This window comes from Typopeltis vanoorti, chromosome 21, assembly GCF_054136105.1.
Source record: "Typopeltis vanoorti isolate ZY-2024b chromosome 21, IOZ_Tvanoo_1.0, whole genome shotgun sequence".
NCBI classification, from domain to species: Eukaryota; Metazoa; Arthropoda; class Arachnida; order Uropygi; family Thelyphonidae; genus Typopeltis; species Typopeltis vanoorti.
In genome coordinates this window covers 53,561,894-53,571,425 of record NC_143569.1, presented here as the reverse complement: position 1 = coordinate 53,571,425, position 9,532 = coordinate 53,561,894, and the positions used below count along the sequence as shown (strand labels likewise).

The 9,532-nt window shown below is 36.6% G+C and overlaps 1 protein-coding gene across 1 annotated transcript; it reads left to right on the top strand.

Moving 5' to 3' along the window:
• Positions 1-8,336: 8,336 nt before the first annotated feature.
• Positions 8,337-8,693, top strand: LOC150094854 (protein CFDP2-like). The gene has a single exon (XM_090411679.1). It carries the CDS (start codon positions 8,337-8,339, stop codon positions 8,691-8,693), a length of 357 nt encoding a protein of 118 aa, XP_090267805.1.
• Positions 8,694-9,532: the final 839 nt, after the last annotated feature.

The window sequence follows — 9,532 nt, the reverse complement described above, 5'->3', positions numbered from 1 at the left end:
GATATGTTACAGACCGTTAGAGAAATTAAAAACTGCGTCAAAGAGCTAACTGAAAGACAGCATAATTTATTTAAAGAGACAACGGACCTACGGCAAAAACTAAACTCTCTAAAGCAACATTACGAGCTCTCAAACCAACAGCAGCACAAAAATGACCTCCTCATAAATGGTCACCCAGAAATAGCTACGGAACCTCTAAGAGACACTGTAATACAACTAAGCCAAAAAATCGGCTCCCCCATTGAACCAAGAGTCATCCAGTCAGTGCATCGGTTACCACAAAAAAGGAAAAGAGAAAATAATACCCGTCCTTCTCCTGTCGTAGTGCGACTCACCAACAGCCTAACAAAAACTACACTTATAAAAGCTAGCAGGATTAAAAATCCAGTAGTAAAGGATCTGAAAGGAGACCACGACAACACCCCAATATACTCGTCTGAATACCTTACTCCACACTATCAGAAAATATTCTACCAAGCAAGGAAAGTAAAAACAGAAAACAATTACCAGTTTATATGGATAAGAGACAGCAAAATATTCCTTAGAAAGACACAAGACTCAACACCAATCGAAATAAAATCCGTAGATGACCTCAACAGGCTGTCACATTGAAAGGAACATTGACAACTCGTAAAGAAAGACCAGCACCCCAACCAACATGAATGCACACCATCAAGCAGACGTAATCACTCAGGAACATGATAATTGCCACATTCTGAAATCAATATCAGAATGGAAACAACTGACAATCCCCCAAAAAGGACTATCTATTCTCCACATTAACACCAGAAGCATTCAAAAATACTGGCTGACCCTGCAAGCTTATTTGAAGGAAGATATAGACGAAATAGACATTTTAATACTGAGTGAAGTATCTACGACAAACGAAGAGGCATCCTCCTACCAAATGCCACACTTCCAACAACACAAACACTGCAGACAAACAAAACGAGGCGGTGGTATAATAATATTTACCAAACATAAACTAGAAGTAACAGAAATAAACTATAAATTAGAATACGCAGAAAACATATGCATCGAAATTAAAAACATCAAACAAGAAAACTCCCTGATATTAAACGCAATATACAGACAACCCAACTTAAGCACCACAAAATTCCTAGAAGAAATAAACAGATGGCTTTCAGCCACGAAAGTACGCACCTCAAAATACTTGATAATAATAGGAGACATTAATATAAACATTAAGAACATAAATAACAACACAGAACAATACCTAGACCTATTATCGGCATATAACATAATCCCATTCATACAGTCGTATATACACGAGAAGAGATAGTCGGAAACACAACAACCTCAACCTGCATTGATCATATAAATATAAGGTCCCCTCCAAACAGCCACACAGCAGCCGTCATAACATGCAAACTAGCAGACCATTATTTCACAGCATTGCAGTTACACACTGAACCAGAACCCATAAAAATCACTGAGACTACAAAACAGTATCATAGCATTGTAAACGAAGCAATAGTGAACGATGAAATCAGAAAAACAGACTGGATGCAGATAGCATCTTTAGACTCTGCTGAAGCTGTATATAATAATCTTAAACTTGCATTTAACAAAATATACAACAAAGCATTAACAAAAATAAAAACACGCCCCCAAACGAAACAAAATCCATGGATAACAGACAACATACTAACAGACATACAAAGAAAAGATGCCCTATGGAAACAACTTAAGAAGTCACCGAACAATATCGCTTTAAAAGCTGAATACAAAAGAAAACGGAATCGCCTAACAACCCAGATTCGAACGGCAAAAAGAAACTATTACAGCAACAAATTAACAACAGCACAGAATGACATAAAGGAAACCTGGCACCTGATTAATGAAATGCTGGACAATATACACAGAACCACTGCCACAGAAACAATAAAACACAGCTTTGCCTGCGACCCCAAATCCCTTAAACAGTTGGCAAACAACTTTAATCAGCACTTCGTGAACTCTGTCCAAAAGCTACAAGAAACAACCTTTCTTCACACATACGAACATTCTCCACTAGGTCCACGAGCAACCCAGTCGATGTGGTTCCCCACAGTAACAAAAGAACTATCACTGGCAATTCAACAAATTAATCCTGACAAAGGACCGGGGATAAACGGAATCAGACCAAAAGTCATCAAGAAACACTCTTTCCAGTTATACAAAAACTGTTAAATAAAATCTTCGAAACGGGACACATACATGAAACACTGAAGACTGCATTAATCACACCCATACACAAACAGGGAAAAAGAAACATAATAAGTAATTACAGACCTATCGCCACGCTGCCTGTAATCAACCAAATCATGGAGCGCATTGTACATCAGAAACTCTCCACATACGTTGAAAAATTTCAAATCATACCCAAAACACAATATGGCTTTCAAAAAACTAAAGGAACACCAACACTCCTGGAAGATTTCACAGATCTAATAAATGCTGCATTGGATAAAAACAGAATAACATTAGTGGTATTCATTGACCTAACAAAAGCATTTGACACACTAACACATAAAACTTGTTAACGAAACTTACCCATATCGGAATTGGAGGTCGTCTACTCCAGTGGTTTAAAGCATACACGAAAAACAGAAAGCACATCACACGTATAGGATCAGCACACAGCAAAGCTGTACATGTAACCTGTGGAGTACCGCAAGGAGCTGTCCTATCTCCCTTACTATTTAACATATACACACACGACATAAGCCAACTCCCCCTAAAAAGTAAAATCTTCCAGTATGCAGACGACACTGCCATAGTATCCATTCACAACACTGCACAAATCGCTTACAAAAATAAGCAACACGACATCAATCAAATCACTAACTGGCTAACCGAAAACGGCATATATATAAACCCTGGAAAAACAAAGCTAATGATATTCAAAAACCCCCAAACCCTGCCCATAGAAACTAAATATCTCACTATCAAACATTCATCCTCCTATACACAAAGTGCAGAACCTAAAATCACAACCATCACACAGGTGAAAACAACACGCTACCTTGGACTTCACTTCGATGCAGATCAAAGTTGGAATAGCCATACAAACTACCTACGTACCAAGCTTAGGATAATAGCAAGCAAACTATACTGATTAAAAGACATTGCCCCAACCCACATAAAAATACTAATCTATAAAGCATTATGTGAAAACATTTTAAGATATGCAATCACATCATACGCATTCTGCTCAGACTAAAGATTTAACAGGCTACAATGGTCGCAAAATAAAATGATAAAACTGATATTCTGGGAACAACCCACTCTTATGCAGGAAGCATGGACAAAACACAAAATATTTAAGGTGAAACACTTACGCCACTACACAGTCATGTTAAAACACTACTACAGCCCAACATATAGAGTAACCAGAACAATATATCAAATAACAAGACCACAGTCAACAAACTACATAACATATAAGTACAACAGTCAACACGGCAAAGCCACCCGAAACTTCTACGTACCTGACATGATAAACAAACTGCCGTTCGACAACAGAAACCTAGGAACATACAGAGAGCTAAAACAGGCACTATATAAATATTATAGCGAGAATGAAAATTAGAGCAATTCCTGTTTCTCTCTCCCCCACCACACATACACACACAAACCACGACAACCCCCCCCCCCCTCTCAAAAAACCACCACTACAAGAACACAAAGAAACAAACACACCATGTCTAAATCCAACCCTATTTGCACAAAAAAAAAATTAAACTGTAATAGCAGTCGAAGTCTTTCAAGCACGTACCAACAAACAGTAAAATCAACAGCTGGCTTGTGACCATTATAGGAACACAACCATGAAACCACCACCCTCTGTCATCTATTAACTTCCTCAGATAAGCTCTGCTAAGCTTCGAGGAAGAAAATTACTAACTTGCAAGTATCTGCTATACACACTTGTAATGCGTTATAAATATTATATACATATAATTACTACAGCAACTATGTATGCAATTCATCTGAGACATAAAAAAAAATAAAATAAAATAAAAAAATAAAAAATTCTGTATAATCCTTATTGTAAATACTGTAAATATTATTATTATATGTAACTCATACTGAGACATAATAAAATGTAAAAAAAAAAATTATTATTATTATTATTGAACTGTGTGTGTATGCTGCATTACTGCATTGTATAGTGAATTGTGTGCACATTGGTGCCAATCCATATTTAGCTAGTTTAAAAAAATGTATATTCATATTTATAAAATGTACTCTGCATTTTGTATATCGAATTTTCGTACTGTACAGAAAAGATAATATGTTTTTCATTGTGTGTGTGCAGATACTCTGTGTGATAGTAAACCTTATCATTTTCATTGTAAAAACAAATAAGTCGTTTATAAAAAAAATTATTATTATTATTATTATTATTATTATTATTATTATTATTATATTCTAAATTCAAAAATTCTGTATAAACCTTATTGTAAATATTGTAAATATTATTATTGTATGTAATTTATACTGAGACATCATAAAATGTTTAAAAAAAAACACAAAAAAAAAACCTAATAACCAACTGGTGTCATCCATAGATAAGCTTACATTTAAGCTTCGAGGATGAAAGGAAAAAAAATTAGTTCTCATCCAAGATGTATCATATGTAACCAAATGCATGTAATGTACGTATCACAAGAAAACCAATGTATGTATTATATGTAAACCAATGTACGTAATGTAAGTATCACATATAAACAAATGTAAGTAATATATCATATGTAAACAAATGAATGTAATGTATATAATAATTGTAACAAATGTATGTAATGTAAAAAAAATATTTTAAAAGTAAATCATGAGTTTACACCGTATGTTTGTGAAAATAAGGACACATAATATTCAGATTGCATATGTATAAATACTGTTGTATAATCACACCTTTTCAAACTTGAAAAAAAAATAGTAAACCACATGTAATATTATACAACTTATGTAACTCTGAACAATATAATTGTAAATTATTATTATGATTGTTATATATAAAAAAAACTGTTATCAACATTACTATTTAAATCTCATTATATGTAGCACAAAGTGCTGAACCTTGTAAAATAATATACTGAATAGATGATCATTGTACATATGTAAATATTTGAAAGAACAATAAAAAATAAAATAAAATTATTATTATTATTATTATTATTATTATTATTATTATTATTATTATTATTATTATTATTATTTCGGGCGACTCCAGGAGTCCTTAGACTCATCAAGGGAGGCCCTAAACATCATGTCCACACAACTATGCGATTACATTCTCAGAGTATCTATCATACCTTGCCTTGAACTCGTTCACCGTCATAGCACCCACAACAGACTCTGGCAGCTTATTCCACTCATTTACCACTCTAAAAGTAAAGAACCCAGCTCTAACACCCCTGCTAACCACACTCTTGCCCAGCTTCCATAGGTGTCCCTTAGTTCTCCCACCACCAGTCCTGATCTCAAAAATATCCTCTGATTTAATCCTATAGAATCCCTTTAGCAATTTGAATGTCTCAATCATATCTCCCCTTTTCCGCCTATCAACTAGTTTCTGCAACCCACAAATCTTCAACCTGTTCTCATATGGTTCATTCCATAGACCTGTTATAATCTTAGTCACTCGCCTCTGGATCCTCTCCACCTCCTCCCCATCAAGAAGGAACCGAGGTGACCAAATCTGGGCACAGTAGTCGATATGAGGTCTTATCAAGGTATTTTTCAACAACCAAGTGAGTTGATGAGCTGATTTAGTTACTTTTGCAATGTGTCCCCTAAACTTCATCTCCCTATCCACCAACACTCCCAAGTCCCTGGCCTCATCAATCTCTTGGAGTACAGTTACACCAATGTGGTATACTGCTGCTAATCTTTTCACCCCAAAATGCATAACCTTACATTTTGTCACATTAAATTGATATCCATTCTCCTTAGCCCAGAACTCCAATCTATCTAAGTCATCCTGCAACACTTCGACATCTTCTGCATTCACTATTGCCCTACCCAACTTTGCATCATCAGCGAACAAATGAATTGTTCCACTTAGATCCTTCCCTATATCGTTAATGAACAGATTAAACAGCAGTGGTCCAAGAACAGAACCCTGCGGCACACCACTAGTCACAGGCCGTCTTTTGGACTCTACTCCTGAATAAACTACTCTTTGATATCTCTCCATCAACCAACCACCTATCCATCTCACCAACCCTATATCCATTCCCATATGTTGTAGTTTATGGATTAGTATTCCATGTGGTATCCTGTCAAACGCCTTTGCCAGGTCCAGCTGTATCACTGTAAACCCATTTCCCTTATCCAGTTCAGCCGTCACCTTGTTATAAAACTTGAGCAAGTTACTGAAGCATGATCTACCCTTCACAAAGCCATGCTGTTCCCTGTACAGTATCTCGTTTTCATCTATCCATTCCTGTATTTTTCCCTTGACTACTTTCTCCAAGACCTTGACAACGACTCCTGATATGCTGATTGGTCGGTAATTTGCAACCGTAGTCTTGGATCCTCCTTTATGCAGTGAAACTATTTTCCCCTCTTTCCACACCTTCGGGACTAAACCAGACCTGAGACTCAGATTAAACAACATGGTCAAGGGCACATCCTATTCCACTTTTCATCCTATTTCTAAAGTCTGGTTTTGAAAACATTCATATTGTACTAAGCAAAGCTTAGAACAATCTATTAAATCTGTCTTCCAAATAGATGAATTAAAAACACTTGTTTACTTTTTTTACAGCTTTGGTCGTCCGTCTGTATCTGCATGATAATTGTAACAATGTGTTTGTTTTGGATTCATTATGCATGCAGAAGAATGCGGCGACAACAAACAGTCCGTTGCTCTGTAATGATGTGGATGGTATATGGAAATTTGCTGGGAAAAGGTAAGCGATTATTTCTGCTTTTCATCATGCAGTCACTGCTCTGTACTTTCAAGAGACAGCTTGAAATGTAGGTCACTATTTTGGTTTATAACCGACTAATAAAACTTAACCCTAGTATTCTTTATCATTAGCCATTAATATTGCTATGACCACTAGCATGCGCTGCACATAAGCTAAAAAAAATGCAGAAATCTGTTTCTTATTCGAGTACCAAAACTGATCACATTGATTCATTAATGTTCGAATCTGGTTATTGTGCTGGCTAGAGAAGATGTTGAAATTACTTTCGTGCTCTTCAACCCACGACTATATACATTGCAAGCTGTGTGAATGGGGGTGGGCATTGCCATCTTGGATTACTGCCTTGTTGTTTGAAAACAATGTTTGAATCATGGGATGCACTTGATTACTCAGACTGTCCAAATAATCACATGCAATAATTCTGCCATGAAGACTAACAATAGGATCAACAGAATACGAGTACCACGATATTGCTGCCCAGACCACCACAGAATCTTCGGCTTCCTTTACTGTTTGGAATCATGCATTCCATATTCTACTCTTCCTTAAATGTTTACGAAACGGAAACTCGTTTTAATGTATATCGCTGATCGTATCACACAACCTCCGCCAATGCCGATCTTAAGTCAGGATGAAAAAGGAAGAGGGTTGGCGTCATGTTGGCAGCCGGCCGGAAACGCTTGCCACACCGATAGAAGGAAGAGTCCTCGATATATTATGAAGACGGCTAGGCCGTGCCCTGTAAGCGACGTGCGAGAACGGTGCCCGGTTTTCGTGAGAAATGGACAAAGGTTCCCTCGGGATTCTGGACGACTACGGGTAAAGAAGCTAGTTCAGAAAACTAAAATTAGAATGGCAACCTGGAATGCTGGAAAGAGCTCAAAACTGGCGGATGCGTTGAGGAGAAGAATTAACATAGCTTGTCTTCAAGAAGAACCTCCGTAGCTAAGTCGGTATAGATGAAGCCCTTTGGTCGGAAAGACCTGGGTTCGATTCCCTTCAACGACGTGATATCTAGTCTTTTTCGACTAAAGGTGAGTTAGCTAGTCTCATATGGAGGTAGGAGGTTTTTTCACCCGGAAACTCAGGGTTTTTCCACCTCAGAACAGGCAAATCGGCCCCTTGAAAACACACTTCTACAGACATAAGACACTATTGTAATAAGGAGTAACCAACCTATTCTGTAGGGATTTCGGTTTCGTAGACCCATACTTTTCCGTGTAGGCATTCGAGAGCGTAAATCAGCAGGTCTTTAAGAAACAAAGTGGAAGAGTGAAAAAAATCAAGAGATAGGAGAAGGATATAAATTACTTTATTCAGGCTGGAGAACATCAAGAACAATAACATGGAGTTGGTATTGTTCTGGACAATATAGTAGTGAAGGAGAAAGTGATGGAAGTTCGAAGAAAAAGTGACCGGTTAATGGCTGTAAAGATGGTGTTAGAAACAGAAGACATAAATATTGTAAGCGCCCATGCACCACATTTGGTGTCAGATCAAGTAACAAAGTTGGAATTTTGGAAAAATTCAGATGAAGTATTACAGGAAATACCCGAGACAGAACTCCTATTTGTGGGTGGAGATCTAAATGGACATGTAGGGAGGATTAATGAAGGCTTTGAAAGAATCCACGGTGGTTTTGGCTATGGAGAGGAAAATGAAGATAGGAAAATAATTCTGGAAATGGCAATGGCCTATGATTTGTCAACTGTTAATACCTTTTTTCAAAAGAGAGGATGGAAACAATAGATCGCAGATTGACACTTCTTCTTAGCTAAACGAAAAGCATTAAAGGAGTATAAAAATTGCAAAGTCATACCTGGAGAATGTCTTACTGCAAAGCATAGGTTGTTAGTAATGGATATAGTGCTTGAAAGCCAAAATAATAGTAAAAAATAATTAACAAGTAAGAAAATAAAATGGTGCAAATTAAAGAGGGGAAAAGAAACTGAGTTCAGAGAGAAATTATTAACAAATGAAAGGTGGAACTGGGACATGGAAATTAATGAAATATGGATGCAAGTGGTGAAGAATATTACAGTGCGTGCAAAAAGGGTTGTTGGAGAAACAAAGGGGAAAAGGTTACATCAAAGGGAAATGTGGTGGTGGTGGAGAAGACTGTTCAAGAGGCAATTAAAGATAGAAGATATAATTTCAAGCAATGGCAGAGAAATAAAAATGCGACAGATCTTAAAAGATATAAAATAGCTAAGAAGAAATCTAAAAAGGCCGTGAGTGAAGCAAAATTTAATAAGTTTGATTAATTATATAATAGACAAGAAACCCGAGAAGGATATATATAGACTGGCAAAAGCAAAAGGAAAGAAAGACGAGGGATATCCAGCATCTAAAATGCATCAAACATGAAAACCAGAAAACCCTTACAAGGGAGAGGGATATAAAGAGTAGGTGGGATAGGTGTTTTTCCAAGAGAACAAGTTTAACAGGAAAAACCTAATATAGGAGTAATTAACAAAGTGTCAGTATTGAAGTAACGTTAAAGAAAATTAAACCTCATAAGTCTGTGGGACCAGGTGGAGTGCCAGCAGAAGTTTGAAAATAATGGAAAAAAAGACAGAAATTGATTA